This window comes from Crocodylus siamensis, chromosome 1 (assembly GCF_052110815.1).
Source record: "Crocodylus siamensis isolate JL-2025a chromosome 1, ASM5211081v1, whole genome shotgun sequence".
In the NCBI taxonomy this organism is placed as follows: Eukaryota; Metazoa; Chordata; order Crocodylia; family Crocodylidae; genus Crocodylus; species Crocodylus siamensis.
In genome coordinates, this window is record NC_143395.1 from 66,018,434 (window position 1) to 66,044,122 (window position 25,689).

Here is a 25,689-nt window from a genome sequence, read left to right on the forward strand (position 1 = left end):
AAAAAGGATCTGCAAGCAAGCCCAGCACCCTTCTGCAGACTGCCTAGCAGAGTCCAGCTCATGCACTTTCCTCATGCATTGTCTTCATAATATTAAAACAGACACTGATAGATAAAGTCCCGCGGAGAGAGTTAGTTTTCACTTACCAGATTAAAGACTAAAGAGAGAAGTAATTGATTAATAAGGTTTATATTTAATTTTAGGGTGTATATTAAGATTTAATTATACAGATTTTTTGCATCATTTAAACCACTTTCAGTTTCTTCAAATAAATTTAAAATACTGGCAGGGGAAGTCAGACAGGAGAAAATGTGAAAGAACCTTACACAATTTCAACTGAACCTCTTCTTAAATTGCAAATAAAGACAACTTTGAATTAGTCTCCCCACAGAAAATCCCAGTGACAACTTATGCTCTCCTGCAGCACCAGGAGTAGGCTGTTAATCCAGAAGCAAAGATCATACCACACACTGCCTCACCATGCAACAGCAGGAACACAGGTGGGGAATGGGGGAAAAAAAAGGTGGGGGGGAGAGAGATTTAGAACAGCATGGTCACACCATAAATTTCTATTTAATAGCAAATATTTTTTTTCCTTTTGCTAAAGCACAAATGTGAACAGCTCCCTTCTTATAACATAAGAATAAATGGAGAAAGCAGTTTACATTGCAGAGCCTCCAACAGGATATTAGCACACTTATGAATGTGTAAGTGAGGTAATCTGATCAGTTAACTAACCCTCTTAGTCTGCACAGATAGGAAACTGGAGAAAGAAAAAGCCAAGCTGAAATTTTTTAAGGTGTAAAAAATAAATAAAAACATTTTTAAAATAATTAAGGTATTTTGGTTCATGAAGTTCTTCTTAAGAACTGCTCTCCTGCGTGATATGATAAAGTAGCTATTGCTTTTAACTTAAAAGATTTATTCTGGCACCCAGAAGAAAAAAGAAAGAAAGGAAAAGTTCACTATAGCATAGTTTTCCCCCAACCCCTGCCTCAAAATAGTATATACAGGTATGCATTTCCTTTCCTAAAAGTTACTAGAGGAAAGAATTATTAGTAGCATGTTCACAAAGAGGGGAAGTTGAAGATTCTTTTATAACTTGTTCAGGGCAGCAGAAGGTAGACAGCTGGCACAAGGCACAAGCACACCAAGGGACACTGAAATGAAAACAACAATATCCTGAAAGACTTCAGGAACAGACCACACAAGACATTGGAGCAAGAAGCTGGCCAAACAAATCCATATGGCCAAACACTGTATTTCCTTGGTCACACTCTTATCCTCAAATATTAACAACAGCAAAGGAGAGGAAGGAAGAGAAGAGTATGTTATCAGCCAAATAAAATAGAAGATAACATACATACCAACATTTAATTACTTTTCTAATAAATTACAGTACCATAATAAGCACCATATTTTAAAGGCTGATTTTTATTTTTAGAGTATTATCTTACCTAATTGCCCACCATTCAGTCCCATGGTATACACTGCTTCTCTAGTCCATAGCACTGTATGGAATCTGCCTGCAGCCACTCCAACCACTGTTCTACCTTTAAGATTTTTTACCTAAGTATAAAAAAAACAAAACCTCTCTCAATTCAAGTCCTAAGTTTGTCCACATACATCAAAGTTACTTGCTTATTTGACAATAACAAAGTTCTTACAATGTTAGAAGTTAAGAAAGGGATAGTTTCAAATAACAAGATACTTCTCCATCAGTGACAGGGGGATTTATTTTCTCTAACTGCCAAAACTTAGCAATGGTACCTTAGGCTATAATCACATCTAAAACATTAAATAGGGTTGGGTGTGGCACAACATGTAGGGGGAAAAAGCATCCAAAGGAAGTTCAAATGCCACAAAATATTAAATTTTCACAGTACTGAAAGCCTCTATTTTAAATACTCAAAAGGAAAGCTAAAAATTCCAGCCATCATAAGCAAAATATGGTATTTACTTGCATACCACACAGACCTTTTCCCCAAAAATTAGCCTTCCAAACAGGGATGCATCTCTTTAGGGGTGGGGGAGCAGGGAAAGTGATTTTCTGCCAAGAATAGCAGCACTAGCATTTCTATTCAGGCAACATAGGAGTCAGTTGACCTCATTGCTTATTAGACTCTAATTCTAATTACTAATTGTTCTTCACTCAACAGATGTCAACTACATACTCTCCTGTGTACAGGCAACCCCCACTTAGTGCTCTTAATTGGCTCCTGAAAAACCAAGTGATAAGCGAAACAAGCGTTAAGTGAAACTGAAAGTACCTGATGACCCAAGATGGCGACCGCAAGCGTTATAATGAAACTTGCTGAGCACTAAGTGAAATCAGGTATTTCAAACGAGCATTATAGCAAAATAGCACTAAGCGAAATAGCTCTAAGCCGGGGTTGCCTGTAATGATCTTAATAATGGCACCACTCAAGTTATCCTTTCTTTGGCAATTTGGGGGAAGAATTTGTAATTTAACTACTCCTGGCCTCTCTCCTCCTATTTCAAAGCCCCGAAGACTATTTTTAGATATTTTCAAAATCATAGATCTGTCCAGGGAATCCAATCTTCAGCAGCAGCTACAAATGTCAGTTTTTTGGCTCAGCTGATGACAATTCAGCTGTGAAATGGTTAAAACTGTATTTTTTGCTTGACCAGGAAGGGAAGGGGAAGCAAACTGAAGATTAGGCTCTACCCTCATTATATGCGGCTATAACACTGGAATAATCTTTTTTTCTCCATTCTGTCTTGCCTAAAACAAGGTGTGTGGGGTATGTAAAAATATACAATAATACTAAGTCATTATTATTCATGGTCATTAAAGATCCTAAGGCAAATGCTGCAAATGCATAGAAGATGCACCATACCTTGAGGCATTTCTGTCTCCCAAAATTCTCTTTTCAGTTTTGTAAGAACCGCTATTCACACTTAGTCTTTAACTGCTGCATATTGTAGCACTGTTGAGTGCTTTCCTTGGTGTTTCACACCTAAGGAAGCTTCCCTGAAGCAGTATGTAAAGTAGTATGCATGTACTGCTTTAAAGATGCTTTTATGTCTCAGAAGAAAATTACCACCTCTGACAAACTTGTTTGCTTGAAACCACTACTCACTTTGTACAACCACCAGGAAGTGTCATTCACTGTGAAAAATTACCTAGCGCTCATTGTTCCTCTTCTTGCCTCTTAATATTTTTTTCAAAGCATTACCCATTTCAGATATTAAAATTAGGGCTGTCAAACGATTAAAAAAATGAATCGCAATTAATCACGAGATTTAAAAATTATGTAACTGCGATTAATCGCAATTTTAATTGCGCAGTTAAACAATAATAGAATCCCCATTTATTCTATTAGATAATTCTATTATTTATTTATAATTGCCAGTGCCTTGCACTCCTGACCCGCAGCCCCCTGGTATTGCCACTGCCCCGCGCTCCTGACCCTGCCCAACCCCTGCAAGCATAGGCACCAGCCCCTGTACCGTGGGTCTGGCCACAGAGCTCCCTGCTGCTATCAAAGAGTCCACCCTATTCCCCTGTTGGAGGGGAAGGCGCCTCACCCAGCCTTGCCACAGCCTCAGTGCCTGGACAGTTTCCCCCAGGCACCAGCAGTCACCTGGCCCCCCACATGCATGTACACATACCCTACACAGTCCCCAAGACCTGGCCTTCGAACCCCTGCCCCTATACACTTACCTGCATCCAGCTGCCACATCTGCTCCCAGGACCCTGCCTGGCTGCTTGCTGGACACGTGTGTGGGCCAACAGCAGTGAGGGGGAAAGGGTCGCTTTTCCCCCAGTATGCAGGGCCAAGCACACAGCAAAGGGGAGGAGGCACTTTTCCTCCAGCACCAGCAGTGATTAATGCAAAAATAAACACATTAATCGTACCCGTTAATGGCTATTCATTGACATCCCTAATTAAAATAGTTTCTTGGAACAGGATACCCCAAAGCAGAGGGATGCAATCCTAACATTTTAATTTGACCTCACAAATAAATTACATTATCCCTAAAATGTTGAGAGCCTTCAGTGAGAAAAAGACCCAAGAACAGACTAACAGTTATTTTTACCTGTCTGGGAACACTGCAGTTAGGAGGAGGAGGAAGAATGCCTAATTGGTGGAAAGTATTTAGGCCAAAGGTATAAACATATCCATCTTCTGTTAAAACAACAGTATGGTCCTTAGCTGCTGCTACCTGGGAACACTGATGGCCAATTAGACCTTCTACCAGTCTGGGAACCTATAAAAGATTGACGGAGTGTTAAAAATAAAGCCAATTATTTATGAGCCAAGTTAAAACAAACAAGCAAACAAAAAATTAACAGAAAATCCTCACAAGAAAAAGAAATCCAAATTAATTCTTTAAGAAATTATGGAAATATGGTAGTTACTAGGGGTGCACCAATGGAGAGTTTGAGCCGATACCAATTGCCAATTTTTAAGGAGCCGTATCAGCTGATAATAATCTGATTGCCAATATGCAGCTGGGCAACCTGGAGACTATCATTGAGCTGATACATCTGTTGAGGGGAAGGGGAAGGGAAGGGGAACCGGGGGGATGGGGGCAGATGGAGGACCACGCAGTGAGGGAGCGCAGCTGGAGCAGGCACTATACCGCCAGGGTGGGACATGGGACAGAGCTGTGAGCAGCTCATCTGGGGGAGGGGCAGCTCCTGCCACTGCACATACCCCAGGAAGGTATGGGGGCATGTGCACCCGGATTTGCTCACGTGGTAAGGGCGGAGCTAGACTCTTTCTGGTGGGGGCTGGTCCGGCTGCACTGGAGGTGGGCAGTGCTGGGAGGAGGGCTATGAGGGGGCTTCAGCCACCCCAAAATTTGCCATACCCACCAAGCCCCGCTCCCAGTGCCACCATCACCCACCCTGAGCGCAACCCAGCCTCCCCCTCCCCCCAGGAAGAGCCCAGCACAGCCCTAGCAACAGCAGCCTGCACTCACCCCGCACACACATCCAAGGGGCACGCTCCTACTCCATGCTCTCCTGGGGTGCATGCAGCATAAAATCAATGAGTTGCAAGGGACCTAGACAGATCATCAAGTCCAACCCCCTGCCATGGGCAGGAAGGAGCAGTAGGGGTGGGAGGGTTCATAAGACCCCAGCCAGGTGCCTATCCAATCTCCTCTTGCAGATTTCCACGGAAGGTGAGAGCACCACCTCTCTGGGGAACCTATTCCAGGCTCTGGCCACCCTTACAGTGAAGTAGTTCTTCCTAATATCTAACCTAAACCTATTCTCCCTCAGCTTGCGGCCATTGTTTCTGGTGACCCCAGGTGGGGCCCTGGTGAACAGACTTTCCCCAAGTCACTGCTGCTGGCCCCTGATAAGGTTGTAAGCAGCCACAAGATCCACCGTCTCCTCTTGCGGAGGCTGAAGAGATCCAGGTCCCTCAGCCTCTTCTCATAGGGCTGGCCACGGAGACCCTCAACCATACGAGTGGCCCTCCTCTGGACCCTCTCCATGTTGTCCACATCCCTCCTGAAGCGCGGTGCCCAGAACTGGACACAGTACTCCAGCCGCAGCCTGACCAGCGCCGCATAGAGGGGGAGCAAGACCTCTCTGGACGTGTTAATGATGCCCCTGTTGATGCATGACAGGGTGCAATAGGCTCTGCCTACTGCTTTGTCGCATTGGCGACTCATATTCGTCCTGGAGTCCATCCTGACTCCGAGATCCCTCTCTGCTTCTGTGCTGCTGAGAGGGTCAGCCCCTAACCTATAACCATAATGCTGGTTCCCTCTTCCCAGGTGCAACACTCTGCACTTGTCCTTGTTGAACTGCATCCTGTTCAGATCCGCTCACTTCTCTAACCTATCCAGGTCTGCCTGGATGTGGTCCCTGCTTGCCCCTGTATTCACTTTAACCCACAGCTTGGTGTCATCAGCGAACTTGAACAGGGTGCACTTCACACCCTCGTCCAGGTCGCTAAGGAAGATATTGAACAGCACCGGTCCAAGGACCGGAGCCCTGGGGGACTCTGCTGCCCACACCCTCCCAGGTCGACATCGACCCGTCCGCCACTACCCTCTGGGTGCACCCCTGGAGCCAGTTTGCCACCCATGTGAGTGTGCATTCGTCAATGCCACAGTCCCTCAGCTTGCCCACCAGAATTGGGTGGGACACTGTGTCGAAGGCCTTCTGGAAGTCCAAGAAGATGACATCAACTTCCTCCTTCCCATATTTGTTACCTGGTCATAGAAAGAGACCAGGTTAGTCAGGCAGGATCGGCCTGGCATGAACCCATGTTGGTTACCCCTCAACATCACTTCCCCTGCAGGGCTCTCACAAATGTGGCCCTTGATAATTTTTTTAAAGACCTTCTCCAGGATAGAAGTGAGGCTGACCGGCCTGTAGTTGCCAGGCTCTTCCTTCCTCCCCTTCTTGAAAATAGGGACCACATTGGCCCTTTTCCAGTGCTCAGGGACTTGGCCCAAGCACCAGGAGTCCTCAAACAGCCGTGCTAATGGCTCCGCAATGACACCAGCCAATTCCCTCAGCACCCACGGATGAAGGTCATCCGGGCCCACCGACCTGGACACATCTAAGCTCTCCAGGTAATCCTTAACTAGGTCTGAACTAACAGTCGGGGGACTCGCATCCTTCCTGGGCCTCTCTACGCTGTCACCCAAAAGCACCCCATTGTCAGCAGACTGGAACACGGAGGCAAAGAACTTGTTGAAGAGTTCTGCCTTCTCTCGCACGTCCGTCACCAACTGCCCTGCCCTGCCCTGCCTCGTAGTGGCCCAATGTTATCCTGAGACTTCTTCTTGCTACCTATATACTTGAAGATGGACTTTCTGTTATCCTTAACCCCAGAAACGAATCTAAGCTCCAGTGCTGCTTTAGCCTCCCTTAACAAATCCTTACAAGCTTGGGTCAGGGAGTTGAACTCCTCCTTTGTCCCTGCCCCTTGCTTCCACTGCCAGTATGCTTTTTTCTTTGCCCTCAGGCCAGCCTGGATATCGTTACTCAGCCATGAAGGTTTCTTGGACCCTTTTCCCACCTTCCTACGCAGAGGAATTGCGTCCTGCTGGGCCCCAAGGATAGCCTCCTTGACGAAGGACCACCTTTCCTGGACCCCCATACTAGCTACACCCTGGGCTCTGAGTGCCTCCCTGACTACTGTCCTGAGGAGGGCAGCGGGGGCAGCAGGAGCTGACCCCACTCTGGACAAGCCACAGCTCCATTCTGCACCCCTCCCCAGCTGTGCAATGTCTTCCCTGCCCCTGGCCCAGCTCCACTCCCCACCATCACAGTGGGGGGCCTCCATCTGCCCCCACCATGCCGCTTCCCTTCCTTCGCAACAGATTTACCAGCCAGATACTGTTCTCCAAGCCACCAGGCTGGGCTCCTGGCTGCATACATGCTGCAGATGTGCCCATGCATGGGGCATTTATCAGCCCTCTTAGACTATAATGGTGCAAGCTCAAAAATGTTAAGAATGTTTAGAGTTACAGCATTATCCCATAAAGAGGAGAATCCAGATTCTCCAAGATAATTGCTTCTACACCTATTCAGAAAAACAATTTTAAAACTAAAACCACAATTCACAACACGTTTTAAGTTTTTCTACAACATCCATCATCCATTGTACATCAAAACCCACAGCAAAATCTTTAACACTTTTTCATAAGACAGCTAGTATTTGAACCCTGGTTTTAGAAGAGATATTAAACATTCTCCAAATAATTCTGCTAGCCTATATTTTTGAGATGTGCAACATTTATTGACTATATATGGTCTAAAATTATACTGGTACTTGCATGGCACTTACTTAGTCACTTATGGCTTGCAATTCATAGGTCATAATGGTTATACTAAATCAAGCCAATAGAGACTTTGCAGTACACAATGTTGCAAGATACAGGCTTAAACATTACAATTTCTCAAAACTTTGCCCACTCTCATTCTACTGACAGGTTTCTCAGAAAAAATAAATAAATAGGAAATGACCAGTAATATTTTAAAGTTGCAAAGAATGAGGTGCACATCACCAAAATGAACTCACAATTTTTATTTCCTGATACGTACTGCAATTACGCACTATGCAAAGAATATATTTAAGCATTTTAAAACTTTTAAGAAAAATTTAAAATATTAAATGTGATTTATCCATTGTTTTCCAAAAAATATTGTTATTGCTAAAAAAATTCCCAAATGAATGAAAATAAAAAGTGCACCTTGATAGTGCACTTGGGAAATACTTTAATGAATTTTTAGGTTCCCTATGAGAAATTACAATTCTCTGGTTAAATATATAGTTGTAATCTAAGATACCAGGCATGTTTGTTCGTCTCCATGACCCAAGCGTCCTCCTTGACCATGTCCACAAGTATAAATCTGTCCTTTCTGGGAAAGGAATACAGAGTGAAATTTACACAGGACCACCTGAAAAAACAACATACATGTTATTGTTTAATGTCAATTCAAGTTTTTTTTGGGTTTTTTTATTATTACTATTTAGCTCAAACAGCAAGTTTACGGGAAGACTGGTTTAAAACACAGGAAAATATTGTACAATATACTATAAAGAAAGTGTGGAGTAGCTATTCGTAAAGTTATATAAACATTTATAGAACCAATTATGAACATAATCAAATGATTTAAAGCACTATTTTGAGAAAAATTACCTTGATCAATTAGTTTTTAAGTCTAAGAAAGAGGCAATGATTTCAAAATTGCTTCTACAGATATTAAGGAACTAAAATTGTCTCAGTTACAAATGTAAAATAATTCCTGGGCTCACATAGGACCCCAATTCTCTAGCCCTTCTATGAAAGCACAAAGCCTCCTCACAAGCTTACCTGACCAATTCATTTTGCCCATGCAAGATTTCCCCTAGGTTGCACAGGCCTCCTGCATCCACCTCCAGCTTTGGGACAACATCCATAAAAGTGAGGCAGAAGGCAAAATAATCTTGCACCTTGTGAAAGTGAGGTCAGCTTTGGCATCTATTTGTCAATGATTCAGGGCTGCCTGAACAGGTGCTGGAAACAATGGTACCCTCCCACCAGAAACAACCTAGTGGCTAGAAAGGTCTAGAGGCCAAAGAGCACTGAACAACTAACATCCTTTGCTACAGTCCAGGAAACGTAGTGTAGCACAAACAACATAAATACCTACCTCCCAAGTCCTGTGCCATACCCACAAGACATTGACACATAAGCAAGTTAATTTTCATCATTTTCAGGCTGTGATAAACCATTAAAAAAAAAATCCTGATAAATAAGGGTTGAGAGAGAACTAAATTCTTATAGCTGCACTGCACTCTGTTAGCTGTTTACTTTAAATGAAGTTTTATACCTTAATCATTAGTAATTTCATAGCTAAAATTATAAAATAGGCACTACCAGTCAACTTGTTAGATTACTATAAATTTAAAGTGACTTTACATTTATAGTAATCTAACAACACACAAAACTAGCGGACCAGACCTAATGCTTTAGTAAATATACAAGTCCATGTTTAGACAACAGCAGCCTAACAAATTAACATTGCATCTGTTGGGTTTTTGTCAAGGCCACCACTATGGTCTTAAATCACAGGAGCTGTATAAAACACACTGAATTACACTACAACCTAAGAATGCAGCAAAATTATTTCCTCAATATGCTGGTTCAACTGATAATTCTCAAGTTCCAATAATGGCTTCCATGGACATGTTTTTCATGTTTCTAGATTTCATAGACATTAGGGGCTCGTGTTTATAGATTTCATAGACATTAGGGGCTGGAAGGGACCTCACAAGATCGAGTCCAGCCCCCCTGCCAGAGGCAGGAAGTCTGCTGGGGCCAAATGATACCAGCAAAATAAGCATCCAAATGCCTTTTGAATGAATCCAGATTAGGTGCTTGCATCACCTCTGGGGGGAGTCTGTCCCAGACCCTGGACACTCAAACTATAAAGTTTTTCCTTATGTCCAGTCTAAATCGGGCTTCTAGAAGTTTGTGGCTTAGTCCTTGTTATCCTTTAGACAGTCCTGGTGAACAACTGTTCTCCCAGATCCTGGTACACCCCCCTTATATACTTATAGGCTGCCACCATGTCCCCCCTGAGCCTTCTTTTCTCCAGGCTAAAGAGTAAATATATGGTATGATATGATATACTGTGGCAACTAAAGTCTTATATGAAGGACCAGGTGACTGTCAGTTTTTCCTTGTGATAACTTATCCTGCAACATACTGGATCTGTGTATGAAGCCTGAACAGAGAAAAACTTTATCAAGATATTTCCTTAACTTCAGCTCACTGTCTAAATGACACAAGTTATTAGGAAATTAAAATAGCTTCATATGCCTGAACTGAAATATTTAACCTATTACTTACACAAAAGTTAATTTTGCATCGGAGCTTAAGAATTTGATATGGCTACCAATCAAAACAGTAATGCACACTTTTATATTCATCACCATCTACAAAAAGATCTGTGAATGATCAGTCCAGGTACTAAAAGGAAAATATATGGTAGACCAATGCAGCAAGGACTGTGCATATGAGCGCTAGGAAGATCAGCTGCACTACCTAGACCAGAGGTGCTCAATCCTCAGCCAGCAGGGTTCCTCAGCTCCTAACAGGTCCAAGAATTTGGTGGTGGGGAACATTGGTACTGCTCCCTTGCTGCTAAATTTTGGGACTCATGGGGAGTCCTGGGCCCTGTGTTGGGTGCACAGGACCAGAAAGGGCCAGGACTAATCCAGGCCCACAGGGCTCTATCCAGCCCACAAACAGGCCCCATGCTGCTTATCAGGCCTGCTGGACCAACAAACTTTGAGCACCACTGGTCTAGACTTCTCTGCAGATGAGTTTGACTCATTACAGTAGGTGTATATACATTGTTTGTCTTTCAGGTTACACAACAATATGCAGATAAGATACCTGTATTAGGTTTCAGAATACCTGTTTGATATAGAGTCCATTCCGAGGAAACAGATCTATCAATTCAGGATGGTGTTTACTCTGCTGACCACCATGACCCAAAGTAAAGTTTATGTTGTTTCCCCAAGTGTAGACTTCTGTGGGATCTACAATGCAATGACAAAATTCTACCTAAACCAGCTGCTGTATGAGAGAGAAATTAAATTTATCTCCATTTTATGTTTAAAACTCCATTTTAAAATAAATAAGGTTTTATTAAAACAAGCCTTTTTTAAAAAAAGAAACATTATGGCAATTTACATTATTAAACAAGAAAGACTCGAGACCAAAGTGTCCCCTTACATTATTTCTCAGACTCACAAGTATGTCTTAATATTTTTTCATATAAAGCAATCACCAGTGAAAACATTTACTGTACATGCGAAGTTTTAATACAGAATTGCACAAATTACCCTACTAATTTTACAACCATGAACAGTTATACAGATCAGAATCCACACTCTAGGATCACTGTAGTTACATTTGATGGGGTATTTAAATTTTGCAGGTCTGTAAAAAAAAAAAAAGTAACTTTTGCATCAGAAGTACTTTTGCTCTTTCTTGTTCAAGAATAACTTTACTGGGGGGAAAGACTAAAAGTCTATTTCTGCTCCGATAAAAATCAAAATCAGTAGTGAATACGCAGATCTGAAAACAAGATTGCCAAATAATCTGCTTAGAGGCAAAAAAGAAGGAAAAAAAAAAATGAAAACAATCATGAAATAGTGTTTAATTTTTTTAAATGTACTCTAAGAATAACAGAAATAACCTAAGATATTATGCAACCAAGTAACACTGTAAATATTTAACCAAGTAAAAGAGCAAACAGATAAACTACTTCCATTGCTCAAGTTAACTAAAGCTGAAGGGAAAAAAACCATGAAAAAGGAACTTCAATAAAGGTGCATAAATCAGTATTTTTAAACTTATAATCTAAGATGATGTTTATGTGAATAAGGAGAAATTTTCAAGGATTTTAACTTGTAAGACTATTCTTACATCCATATTCTCAAGGAGCCAGTTGTATACTAGTTAACATGCTAGCTGTCATAATTACTTACTTTAAAAAAAAAAAAAAGGAAATTGAAAAGATGCTCTAACAATCCTTTGACGAGTAACAAAATTAGGATACTATTTCTGCTCTTAATTCTGTTGAAAACCAGGAGTAACTTAAGTTTCATAGACAGAATTACTTCTTAAAGTCAGTACTGTCTCAATTCCCCCACTTCCCCAGCCACCTCCCCTCCCTCAGAATACATGAGAATCTAAAACAAGGGTAGGCAAAATATGGCCCACAGGTGCAGGTACCCCATTCCAACCTGGCCCAGGCACAGGGGTCAGTCCAGGCCGTGGCACGTGCAGCTGGTCCCACCACCCGCAGGTACACACAGCAGGACTGGGGTGGTGTATCGGCCAGACTCATTTCCTGGCAGCAGCAGCACCTTCCAGCTGCCACAGCTACCACTGGACCTAGCCCAGCTGCCCAGACACCCAGCCCATCTGCCCCACACCCAGTGCTGGGACCCACACAGAAAGGGCATGCAGCCAGGTGGATGGGATGGGGCCATGGATGGGCAGAAAGCAGCATCTGGGAGCTGGGCGGGCAGGGCCAGGTTCACAGGGCAGTGACAGTGTAGCGCCAGGCCAAAGCTGTGATCCATTCACTGCATGCCACTGGCCTGAGACATAGCCCCACACTGTCAACAAGGCAAGATCCTAGATCCAGCCCCATCCCACTCTTGGATGCCACTCCCCACCTGCCCACACCTCCAATCCCATCCACCTGGCTCAGCACCCTGCCCGGCCAGTCTCCACTGAAACCCCAAGATGGTAACAACACATAACAAGGGCCCAGGGCAGAGCCGTGATCCTCTTCCCATGTAACTGGTGCCCTTCTCAGCAGTGTGTAGGGAGCGCACTGTAGCTCTGCCCCAGGCACCGGCCCTGGCTCTGTACTATCACAGCCACACAACCCGAGACCAGGTCCAGCCCATTCATCCCACTCCTAGACGCCAATACCCACCCACCAATGGCCCCATACCAGCTGCTTGGCCCAAGGCAGAGCACAGCCACTTAGAGAGTTTTGGTGACCTGTTGGGAGTGGAGGGGTTGTAGGGGAGGCTGGGCTGCAGACCTGGCCCACAACAACTCACCAAAACTCCCTAAGTAGCTCTCAGGCTGAAATAATTGTCCACCCCAATTTAAAAGGAACAAATAGAATCACTCTTGCTTACTCTAACATTTCAATTGTTGCTAGCATCAAACATTTCACATTTGGCATATGTGAACAAGCTTTTATTTTGTGCTTTTATCAAGAGACAATAACGATTACTAACGATATGGTACTTCAAGCTGTGTTTAGTCAATTAAAAATAGCATGGTTTATACAAAAGCTTAAGCATGCATGCACACACAGAAACACAAGGTTCGTAGAAGACAGAGAATCCTGCAGGATGAGCTATTATTTGATGCCCTACCAGTTTTCTTGAAGATTACATAAGCTGGTCTATCCTTCATCAGAAGATCCAAGGCAGATAAACCTTCTTTATCTTGGGTATACAAACTAACCCCATGCTGAATGTAAACACAAAAAAAGAACAATATTTACTGATTTTTTTCTCATTTCATAAAAAGGAAAGAAATGAATTTGATAAATATTCCTCCATTGTTCCAGTTACAGTTAATATTTGCAAAATCACTATGTTCTATGAACAAGTCTCATGAGCAAGACATTAAATGCAAAATTCTAAAGATGATTATAGCTTACTAAGACTAAATTAGGGTTAACAGAAATGTACTTATTCCAAAAGTAAGTCTACCATAAGGCTCAACTGGACAGACCATTTTATTGCCTACGGAACTTTAATTATTACTAAACACAGAAGCAGTCACGACCTAAAACAAGGAAACCTGTTCCCATGCTTTCAAAAGCAGAAGTACAACAGAATGTTAGCTGAAGTATAGAAGAATCTTCTGTTCACATTGAGTGCCTTCAATGAAAGCAGTTGCTCTTCTGCTATACAGACATACCTCAGAGATATTGTGGGTTTGGTTCCAGATCACCGCAATAAAGCAAATATCGCAATAAAGCGAGTCACACAAATTTTTTGGTTTCCCAGTGCATATAAAAGTTATGTTTACACTATACTGTAGTCTATTAAGTGTGCAATAGCATTATGTCTAAAAAACAATGTACATACCTTAATTAAAAAATACTTTATTGCTAAAAAATGCTAACCATCATCTGAGCCAAATGGCACCGATACACTTGCTCGACACAGGGTTGCCACAAACCTTCAATTTGTAAAGCGCAATATCTGCGAAGCGCAATAAAGCAAAGCGCAATAAAACAAGGTATGCCTGTAATTTGTTACTCACATACGCTGACCTGGTAATTGGACTCAATGTATAAATGTTGAGTAAGTATACCAGGCCATCAAGAAACATACAGCAGAAAAGAAAGTAATAACGGGTAAACAATATTTAAGGGTTTCAAGAGATGGTGCCTATGCTACGGTAGCCAACCCAAGAAATCTCTCTCTACTGACAGGATACAAACTTTTTATTGACAACCCAAACCTTTGCTACCAACACATGTTTTTACTGATATACATTGTACATAAAATGTAAATGCCCTGCTGCCAGACCCATTAGAAGGGATGGGTTCAGTTTTAAGGGTTTAACAGCAACCATAGTAAATAAGACTGGTTGTCAGTAAAGTTTGCATTAAACTAATTTTTTCTTCAGTTAGAAAGGCAGCTTGACTGCAGCACTGGTTTTACACCACAGGTTGCCTACTCAGCCCTACACCCTGATGTGCCCCCCCACAACACCCAGCCACCACTCTCTCCATCTGAGCACAGACCCTCAAAGAATGGCGGGCAGGGGGCGGGGGAGGGAGGAAGGAAGGGGTCTACAAACCCCTGAAAAAAAAGAAAAAAAGAAAAATACTCCCTGCAAGATGCTGGGCTCCCACACAGATACTGCTGTGCTCTGTCAGAGAATCAGTGAAGCAGCTCTGGCTGCTTTGTGTGTTTACTGAAGCTAAAGTTTTTTTATTTTATTTTTATGGACTTTGAGAGCCATTTTTAGCTTGATTTTTTTTACCAACTGTCTATAAATTTAGTAATTTACAGACAGTTGACAACTCTAATCTGCTTCCTTCCCGAATTTCACAAGAAGATAAGCCGCTGTAGGCAAGAAAGAAACAAATCTCTCTCAAGTGGCATACTATCACAAACTGACCTTCCTGGAGCAAAATTTAAGCATACTTTAAACAGGAGGTCTCCTCTCTTCCATATCACTGATACCAGGAAAGGAAGATTGGGAATAAATGGCTTCAAATCCTTATACCAAAGAAGGTAACATTATTTCTTTATGTCTGGCTCTCTTCTGCCCTCTTTGCCGCCAGGGACTGCTGCATTACTAGGGAAGAAAAGAAAAGAAAAGAAAAAAAGGACAGGACCCCTCCCCCACCCTTCTTCCATCTAGTGCCCAACTGGCCAACAGGACAGAACTAGAGCCCCAGTAAGCAGTCAGTTTCAATCTATTTCACTTTCATATACTTGTTGCATGTTTGAGCTGCAGACACCACAAGATAAAGTACACTACTCTGTTTAACTGTTTTCATTACTACAAAACACTTCTATTGATGTACTTTGCAATCTACAATTTGGTGCTAAATGAATACTGTTGGAGCACCTTGCCTATCAAAAGGACTCCTTGCAGGTGCAGGGATCAGATTGCATAAAAAAAACAAAAACAAAAACAAAAAAATCACATCCAGGATCCAGGTGTGACACCTCTCTGTAATCCAAACTTAACCCTGCACAGTTTGAAATGATTTTTCGTTAGCTATTAAGAATTAAAATTTAACTGTATCAACACTTGTCAGGTTTACACTGAATTAAAGGTTTCCTCAAAGGGTTTGTACCAGGTTTAAAAAAAAAAAACTAAAAGTGTATCTTCAGTTACACTAACAAAACTCTGAATATAGAAAAAGCCATTGATACCAGACCAAACAGCACATATCTGGCACACATCAATTTAATACACAGTACATACTTAAGCTGGATACTAACCTTAATCAATGACATAACACAATCAATGTAGCCATAGAAGATGCTTCTGTGCAAAGCTGTCCATCCAGACTCTTTGTCTTTTGCCAGTAAATCCACTCCTTTGGCCTCTGTAAGCCAATCTACCACACTTTTCTTGCCACAGGAGGAAGCAACATGGAGGACATTCCTGCCAAAAGTATCCTTTATAGTTGCTGCATTGTAGCAATGAGAAGAGAGAAAGGCTTTCACCTGGCCTTCGCTTCCTCTGGTAACTACAGAAATAACATCCAAAGCATGCTGCAGAGAGCGACACTTCAAAGTGCAGTCAGGCATGGAAGTAGTCATCTTTACTTTTCAGAACTGTTCCCTCCTTAAAAAGTAACAGCCAATAAGAATAACAAGGCACTCAGATTTCAGCACACTATAATACAGTGCCTCTGGAAATTCATGATTCCAAGTACTTAGACTCAGTTTTACAAAGCTGCCATGAGAATCTTTGTGCTGCTCGGTTTGGCACTTGAACAAAATAAATATTTTATAAATATAAAGTTATATTTATAAAGTCTTCTATTACTCCATTTTATACAACAAAAGTCTTCTTATTGTCCAAAGAAAAAAATCCAGAAGTCAACTAAAGAGTGGGGAGGGGGATTCCCCCTCCACACTGTCTAATTCCTCTAAATCTCCATAATTGCAAGGGAGTCCTGCAAAAAAGAATAAGAAAAGATTATGAAACATTTAACATAAAACATCTTCAAAGGCTGAAGGTCCCAATAAGACATGCATTATAACTATGTCTGTAGGAACCAGAAAAGCCTTACTTAATTGATTCCTTTTAATACTAAGCTTTCCCATGCACCAAGTGAATTACCCAATAGCCCCCTTGCTTCTCCAAACAATTTAAGTTTTAGAAACAAAATAAGCCACAATCTACATCCACAGAAACACAAAGCTTTATTTAAAGATGTGCCTTTAATTTAACAAAGTGATCAAAACATCTCAGCAGGAAAATTTAGTAAGGATAAGGAAATAAATTTCAAATGTCATGCTTTCTTATGAGATTTAGAAGTATTTATAAGACTAGGAGTAGGAATAGGAATATCCTAGTCTAGACTCCCAGATGCAGCATGAAAACAAAAATAAAATTTATGCTTCACATGAAGTATAGGCAGCATTCAAATAGATACTCAGATAAGCAAATAATGGGCTGGGGAGGTAGGGGAAGGAAGGGACAGTGACCTACATATGCCACTCAGGAAAATAAGATGGCTGCTAATTCTAAATTTGAATTGCTCTTCAACCTAAAAATGGTTCAAATTAACTTTTCCAACACAAGCTTCACTCTGAGCCAAATATTATTCTGAGTTACGTGTATGCAACTCCTTGATTTTAAGAAGGTTTGCTCACATATCAAATGTTTGGCTTTTCATTCCTAGGAATTAGACCTTTCTTTTTGTTTGTGACCTAAATCAGAGTCTGAAATGCTTGCTCCCTGAGCAGAATATGCCCAAAAACAAGGACAACACAACATCTGCTAGATCTAGATGAACAAAATAATATTGGGCTTATGAAGATTCAGTCAAACTAGTATGCTTATCTGTCAGTGCATTCATGAAAGTTGTGCCATTTGTCATGGAACTGTGCGCCAGCTTTGTATCCTATACCTTCATAAAGAAGTGATATCACTACATCACACAGAGAGACAGAGCAGACAGGCTGATGTTTTTATCCACGATCAGTACTGTATAGGAAGACTTTGACAGAGCCAAAGAAAAAGAATGGAGACATCCTGATCGTCATGCCCTCTACTTCATTAACTGAAGTTAAAAATATCAAGTGCACTAAAAAAATTGTTGTAAACAATAAATTGTTTAACATTTGCAGAAAACAAATTCTAAGCTCGTAAACAGGACTTGCATAAGAAATCTCAATGTAAACAGAACAAGCAGTATTAATATAGTAAGCCTGCTGTGACATGGGACCTAAAGAAAATTAAACTCAAAAATATCAACTACCAAAAAACATTATTCAGGAATAATCTACAGCAGGCTGTCAAATGCATCCAGCCCTACAGGCTGGGTGAGGGATGTAGGGCCCGTCTGCAGGACAAACTGGACCCACAGACCGGCCCCCACACACTTCATGCAATGCATGGCCTAAGCCAGTCCTGTGCACTGTATGAGGTGCTAGCCAGCCTTGGTTCTGAGCTTGCATACAAAAATGGCATGAAGTGCATGCCGCATGAGGTGCCCATGCTAGCCCAGCCCTGTGCACTTGCTCCAACATGCAGGGATGATCCATAGGCCAATGTACACAAACCACAGAGCCAACATGCAGGGCTCATATGCCCCTGTGCTGTGTGCACAGCACACACTAAGTCCAGCCCCATTCAATGTATGCAGCACATGCCAGCCCTGATCCAGGGCTCACACTGCACATGACACACAGGGCCAGCACGGGGTAGGTGCCGAGTGCAGCACCCACACCATACTGGCCCCCACGCTGCGGGTACTACTTGTAGCCCCAGATCTAGCGCCACACGCCATGTACAGAACTCCCGGGGCTGGCATGTGCTGCATAAGGTGCACAGGGTCAATCTGAGACCCACGAGCTGGACTGTAGGGCTTTGTAGGCTGCATCTCTGCCACCCCCCACCCCCCCCCCCCATCTATAATAAGACCAATTTTTTTTAGATAGCACCTGCCCAGTAATTCTAAGTAGCCTGACATTGTGACAAAAACTGGTTTTGGAAAAAACCCATGAATAGGGGGAACAAGGTTTAGCAAGTTATTCACTAGGTGTTTTCACTCAACCCTAGCTACCACTGATATTCTGAAATATTTCACAGATCAACACTGATCAGAACTATTGTTTACCATCGTTTTGTCTGCATCTTACAGGCATTTTCCATGTCATGTGTTGAAGGTGAGGTGTTGACAGCCAATTCTGCACCAATATGAAAGGGCCCTATGTATCATTTTGAATGCAAAAGAACAGACCTAGTAATAGATACCAGCAATCAAGCCTTCATTCAAGGGACACTAACCCACCTCTTTGTTCTAAGAGAGCAGAAAGAAATAGTTTTGAGAACTACGATAGCCAGTGGAAGACCAGTACACTAGATACACAGAACTACACCTCTCACAGGCCTCCAGATACTTATTCCACTTCATAAAACCTGGAGATCCAAGATGAAAAGCAGTATGAACTAGATATTATGATGCATAATCCAATCTGTCACCCTTTGATACTGATCTATTTGTCAGAAATGATAAAAGAGGAAAAAAAGTACACATACAGAAACTGTCAAAGCTGAAGTTTTCTTCTTTTCCTATACTCAAAAAAAAAAAACCCTTTTCATGTCTATAATCAGTGAAGTAATGGTCCATGCCAGACTTCATATTAAAGTCAATGTAGGTAAAGTTCTTCTGTGATCAGGCATATCTTAAATAGCACAAGTTCTCAAGACCCTTTTGCTGGAGGTACTTCAGAAACAAAACAAGAGCAGCAAATCAGTTACAGAAAAGCAGAGACACCCAGAATTTAAAAATCAAGGCAAGGAAGGGGAAAAAAACCTGAACCACAACAGAGAAACCTACTTTAAATATTAAAATGGACAGAAAACCACTGACTTAGAAACACATATCATCCTGTATAACAAGCCAAGAGACAAGCAGAGCTGTGTTATACTAATGTCATTATAGTGACCTTTGCTACAAGCATGCAGAATTAGACTCTATGGATTAATTTCCTTGCAAGTCAGCCCAGCCCTATCCATGATTATTTCAGCACGGCAAAATAACTTCTATTGGTATATTAGAATACATTCTGAATGTTTGAGAGGCACAAAGCTATAGATCAAACCTCTGAATCCTATCAAGCATGTATTAACAATCGATAAAGTACACATCTTGTTGCAGTGAGTAAATAAATACAGATTAGGATTTCTATAGATCTACCCTGTGCTATGTTTAAAAAAAAAAAAAGACAAACAAAAACAGATTCCTAAGACTCCTTTAACATTTGTTTTACTTGTTACCCTCATTTTTATGTTATTATAATAATCTGTTTTTCTTCCTTATTAGAGCTGTATTTATTGAGCCTTCAGTCATAATATGACTAGTACTCTTTTTTTAAAATTTGTTTTAATGCTACAATAGAATTATGTTGAAATTCAATGTTCTAGCTCCTTTTAGAAGTACACTTTTCAAATTTAACAGAACTCTTCCAGAACACAAAATGGTTCAAAAGAAAAAAGAAAATAATTCAAAAAGAGTGACAGCATAAAGAAGCTTAGTGTTATAGCTTATTTTGCAACCACAGCAGGTTAGTTCACTACTCTCCTCTGGAGCATAGGCGATGTGTAAGGGGGCACATCCTCCCCTCCCCCGAGAACACTGGTGCCCCCCCACCCTGAACCAGTGCTCCAGCTGGTAGGAGGGCACAGACAACAGCACTGCCCTCCCTGAAATTGGCTCTGCTGGAAGCACATCAGCAGCGTGCCACATGCCGGGCAACCCCCCACCCCAGACACAGGAGACACCAGTTGCCCATGTTCTGGAGCCCAGGACAGAAATAAGGTTATAATCAGTACTGTTCAAGAATTACCTTTGTGTTGTACTGTGAAAATTGCCTTAGGGCAGGAAATAGACAGAACCCTCTTTCTAAGCCCTGCGGACATAGATACCCATTCATAAGCTGTTTTCAGCCCTATCTGGTGATTTTATGGCCTTTTAGCCACTGTTGTCAAGCTACCTGATTTTACTTGGGGGGGGGGGGGGAGACAGACACTGAAATTGGATGCAGGATGTCTCAAAGTAACAATGAGTGATCACTATAGCCTGGTAACTTAATAGTTCCCCTACCACTTGATCCAGAAGAATCAGCTCTGCCTTTACTTTACAGAAGCAAAATGAAACGATCCGAGCCCCTCAAATACATCTTGGGGCAAAGACATTACTAGTGGACTAAGAACATGGAACTGGAAAGGGGCAGGAAGGAAAGAGTACTGCACCCCTCAAACACAACATGGAAACACACTTCTTCAAAATGAGGTGGAACAGTACAAAGGCAAATACAGAATTTAGCTAGATGCTCTTTACAGGATTCAACCGTCTTGGGCTTATAGTGATGACTACCTTGCCTTTTGCCTGAATGGGAAAAATAGCTAATAAAGGTTCTGATGACCCATTCTAGGTGTGTTCTCCTGCTGCAATATTTGTCAATAGTTCTGAAGGTGCTGAATACTACCACAGCAGGAGAGGTAGACAACTGCAGGAAAAGGATGATAAATTCCTGATGCTGATTTAAAAAAAAGAGGGGAGGGGGGGCATATGAATGAGATGTAAGGTCATGGAAAGTGGCAGGGGAGGAAGCCTTCCAATACTGGTAACAGCATACTCAGTGTTGGTTTCTCTGTGGTGAAGAGCTGCTGAGCCAGATTCCATAATCCTGAGATAACAGGCAGAGAAGATGTGTAACAGTTTCTCCCCAACTTCATAAGACTTCCTTCTGTGTCAACAATCTCAGTCTTCTTCCTGCTGGAATGCATTTCTAACAAATGACTAAGTACCAATGCCAGGGTCTGCAGGTAGACTTGGTGCTAAAACAGAAACAGGAACCAAACCCAGATCAGCTAGTTCTGGTGCTCAGGAAGGGGCAGGCATTGGCAAAACTGGTGACCAAGAAGTAAGGCTGCTGATTCCAGAATTTATTTCTACCTAAGTGTTCTTTGAAAGACTGAAAGACACAGGCACACATCAATGCTTTTCGCATTAGATCTAGGAGAATCAGATCCTATGTCTGCAGTGAACACAAATGCTGAAGCACTGGCTAGTAAATGTTTCTTAGGCTCAGAGGGCAAGGATCTCAAGTCATAAGAGGAGTACGAAAGAGCAGGGAGGAGAAGAGATTCAAATATTTAGAATTAAATACCATTTATGAGAGCCTACTGGTATTATTGTTTGCATATGCACTCCAGTAAGTGACTAATTTACTAAGAATTCAGCCAAAGCTGACCCAAGCAGGGTGCAAGGCCCAGGACAAGTCAGCCCATGCAGGGCTCCTCCCCTGCTCCAATCTGGGCCCCAGATCTGAAGAAGCTGTCACCGCCAGCGGCAGAAGTGGCATTGGCAGGGTAGCGAGCAGCTGGATGCGGAGCTGCCCCTGCTCCGCTCCACTCTGGGGGGCCCCCCCAAGGGCTGGTGGCGCTTGCTCCGATTCACGCCCTCCTCCCCACAAAGGCCGCCCTGAGTTCAGCAATCTGTCCCAGGATTTAGGTGAAAAATATCCTCAAAACTTTAGTTTTAAATTAGCTTCGAGCTGAATCCTTTATCCTCATGCCATGTGTTCTGCTCTATAAAAATCAGCACTTTGTTTTTTCACTAGGTACACCCCAGAGGCATTTTCTCTTCAAAAAGCTCAGTCCTGTTTAAAAAGAACATATAAAATAAAATAAAAAAATCTTACTTGTAGCTCTCTGGATATACAACAGAACAGCATTCTCACATTATCCACACACTCAAAAGCTCTGACTGAAGTTTCCTCATAATCGTCAAAAAAAAAAAAGTATTTGAATTGTGAATAAGAGCATGTGAAAAAAACAAGCTTGCTCAAGAAGCAAATAACAAGTGTTGCTTAAACATAGGCATTATGGCTATGGACAGAAGTTACACAAACTGGTAAAAGTCATTGGAAACCAGTTCAATTCTCTAACACAACAGAAGTTCAGGGCACATAAACTACTTTCAAAATGGTCAAAACTGGTTTAAGATAACCCAAGAGAGATGTAGCAGACTTAACTGATTTAGGTTAAATCAGTTTATTGAACTTTTGTCCCAAATCCCCTCAAGATTCAAGTTAACTCACAGTCCGCCAGCATCCCAGGATGCTTTGCACCTCCCCCTGCAAACCCTGCCACCTCGCAGGGAGGGCAGCCTAGCTTTGGCCAAAGCTGTCTGCTTCAGCTGAGCAGGGAGGTGTGCTCTAGCACCTGCCATCTTCTGAGCTGGGCCACTGCAGGCATGTGGCTGCATTTCCAGAATCAAAAGTGAATGTCTGTTCACTTGCTTATGGGTTCAATCTACATAGCTTAGTCAAGTGGTTCCCAACCTTTTTTTTGCTGCGAACCTAAATCCGGGTCACGACCCCCACTTCTACCACCAACTCACTCATGCCCAGCGGCACCAGCAGAGCCTGGGCCAGGCCCGGATTGCGGGGGACAGTGGCAGTGAGAGCTACACAGACCACGTACCAAGAGAGCGCCACAGGCAGGAAGGGTGGGGCAAGGGGCAGACCCCCTTCCCCCCGACCCTGATATGGGTCACAACCCAAGGTTGGGAGCCACTGGCTTAGACTAACTGCACAGATTGAATCGATACAGCCTCAGACTTTTTGACCGTTTGTACTTAGTCTATGTGTGATTGGAAACTATGGAACAAATGTAAATCACGAGGAAAAAAAGACATATGTTGCCATGTGATTACTACATGGAAATACTTAACAACAACAACAACAACAAAAAACAATTTTTTTCTTGGCAAAGTCAAACTATTCTCCTAATACACAAGTGTGTTGTTCTTAGAACAGGCACCTAAGTCATTTATCTATGCTGTCATTAGAAGGGATAATGCATTTACTTGCTGCTGTGCACTCTCAAAGTTATGTGCATAGCAACAATATGGGTTCTTTGGATTTTCTTACAGATGATTTGTTAACAAGCAAGTAGATCCTTTTAAAAATTATTTTTATGCTATTTGTAATTTAAGTCCACTGAAGGGTAGTTTCACAGAACAATAAATTATTCAATTTAAAATATGGGTTTTAATCCTGCAAATATTGACGTACCAGCTTATTTTCATTCATGCAAGTGGTTTCAAGACTGCTCAACTAAAGAGTAGCAAGATTCCACGTAGTTATTCTTACTGGGTTTTTCCCTTTTTCCCTGAATGTTTTCTGCTCACCACGGCTGCTTGCAGACAATCAAAAAACAAACAAATACCCTGCACTTTCCCAGTACAAGCAGCATGCTATGTTACTTGGACCCGGCTCTGGCGCACCTGTATAGATCAGGCACTTCAGCAAGGCTTTTTGGCACTTTTAGCTAAAGCCGATTCAATCAACTATTAGATAAAAGTGCCAAAAGCCTCACTAAAGTTGTTGGTCAGGTTAGCCAGGTCCAACTAAGACACTGCCTCTTCTGAGCAGGCACTGGGCTTGTCCTGGGAACACGCTGAGTTTAAAGTGTTGCTTTATTTTTTTTAAGTCTGCAAATAGCCTGTTTCTTTAACCACTACATGCAATTTCCACCAATATTCAAGAGGTCAAATATACTCTGATCTAACTTTAAAGAGTTTACTTTCAATTAAGACTTGGATAACAATTTGAACATGCAGCTGCCAGGAACTAAGAGAATACAGTCCTTACTGGAGCAACCAAGATCCCCAACTTAGTTCAGGAGCAGGTAAATGGCTTAGGCAAGGAATAAAAAGAGCCAGAACCTTTATAGCAGTCAGATGGGATTGGACTGAGAGAGGATTTTCAAGATTTGTCACATAAACTTTTACTGTAATGGGATAAAACTTAAGAGTTCAAGGAATACTAACTCATTAGGAGTTTAAACTCCCCTCTGCAAGCAGTCAGCCGATTGGACAAAAGAAAAGAAAACTACCCTACTTTCTCACAAGCAATGGCACCCAACCTGTTACTTCTTTCATCTTTTACTTTCTTTGGTTAATAATATTTGGTCCTTAGGTGTTAAGTGGCAGGTAATATTAAAACCACTGACTAAGTATATTTGGTGAAATGATTACATGTAGATGAGAGTAAGCAGCAGGGAAAGGAAAAGAATCTGACAAGATAAAGCTAGTGGAAAAGGTAGGAAAAGAGCATATAGGACACAAAGTAGAGAGAAAACAGATCCTAGATATGACTTAAAAAAAAAATCTTAACCATGGTCTGATAGGAAAGGAAAGGAAAGGGCCAAACAAAAGCAGAATAAAAACAAGATTTGTTTAGGGGTTGTTGGGTTTTTTGGGGGGGGGGGTTTCCGGGGGGGGGAATTAATATACACTGTCAACAACTTTTCTAGTTAATGTTCAAACAGTACAAACAGATTTCATAGACACTAGGGCTAGACGGGACCTTGTAAGATCATCGGGTCCAGACCCCTGTCCAAGGGGCAGGAAGTCAGCTAGAGGCAAAGGAGCCCAGAAAGATAAGAATCCAAATGTTTCTTAAAAGTGTCCAGAGTACATGCTTGCAGACCTCTGGGGGAAGTCTGTTCCAGGCCTTGGGGGCTCAGACAGTAAAGAAGTTTTTCCTTATGTCCAGCCTAAAATGGGCTTTCAGGAGTTTGTGACTGTCGGACTTGTCATCCCTTGGGGTGGTCTGGTAAACAAACATTCCCCCAGACTCTGATGCATACCCCTTATGAACTTAGAGGCTGCCACCAAGTCACCCCTGAGCCTGTGCTTCTTTAGGCTGAAGAGTCCCATAGCTCACAGCTTCTCTTCATAAGGCCCGTTCTCTTGGCCTCTGACCATGCACGTGGCTCTCCTCTGGACTCTTTCAAGCTTCTCCATGTCCTTCTAATTATTATGGCTAGAAAATGTTATGAAGAGCACCATAAATAGAAATTAAACTAGAAAAACAATTTGTTAGGATGGTAAGCAAACTGTTCAAACCATACTGTAGGTTCAGCATA

At 42.1% G+C, this 25,689-nt stretch overlaps 1 protein-coding gene across 1 annotated transcript in view; it reads right to left on the bottom strand.

Annotated features, from left to right (window-relative positions):
* Window positions 1-25,689, bottom strand: part of IBTK (inhibitor of Bruton tyrosine kinase) — a 96,279-nt gene that overhangs the window by 66,523 nt on the left and 4,067 nt on the right. The window contains exons 2-7 of the mRNA XM_090035519.1: window positions 16,008-16,690; window positions 13,404-13,500; window positions 10,909-11,033; window positions 8,291-8,401; window positions 4,066-4,236; window positions 1,458-1,569 (exon numbers count right to left, since the gene is read on the bottom strand). Of these exons, the coding sequence (XP_089891645.1) occupies window positions 1,458-1,569; window positions 4,066-4,236; window positions 8,291-8,401; window positions 10,909-11,033; window positions 13,404-13,500; window positions 16,008-16,331 (940 nt within the window). The 5' untranslated portion in view covers window positions 16,332-16,690. The remainder of the gene's footprint in view (window positions 1-1,457; window positions 1,570-4,065; window positions 4,237-8,290; window positions 8,402-10,908; window positions 11,034-13,403; window positions 13,501-16,007; window positions 16,691-25,689) is intronic.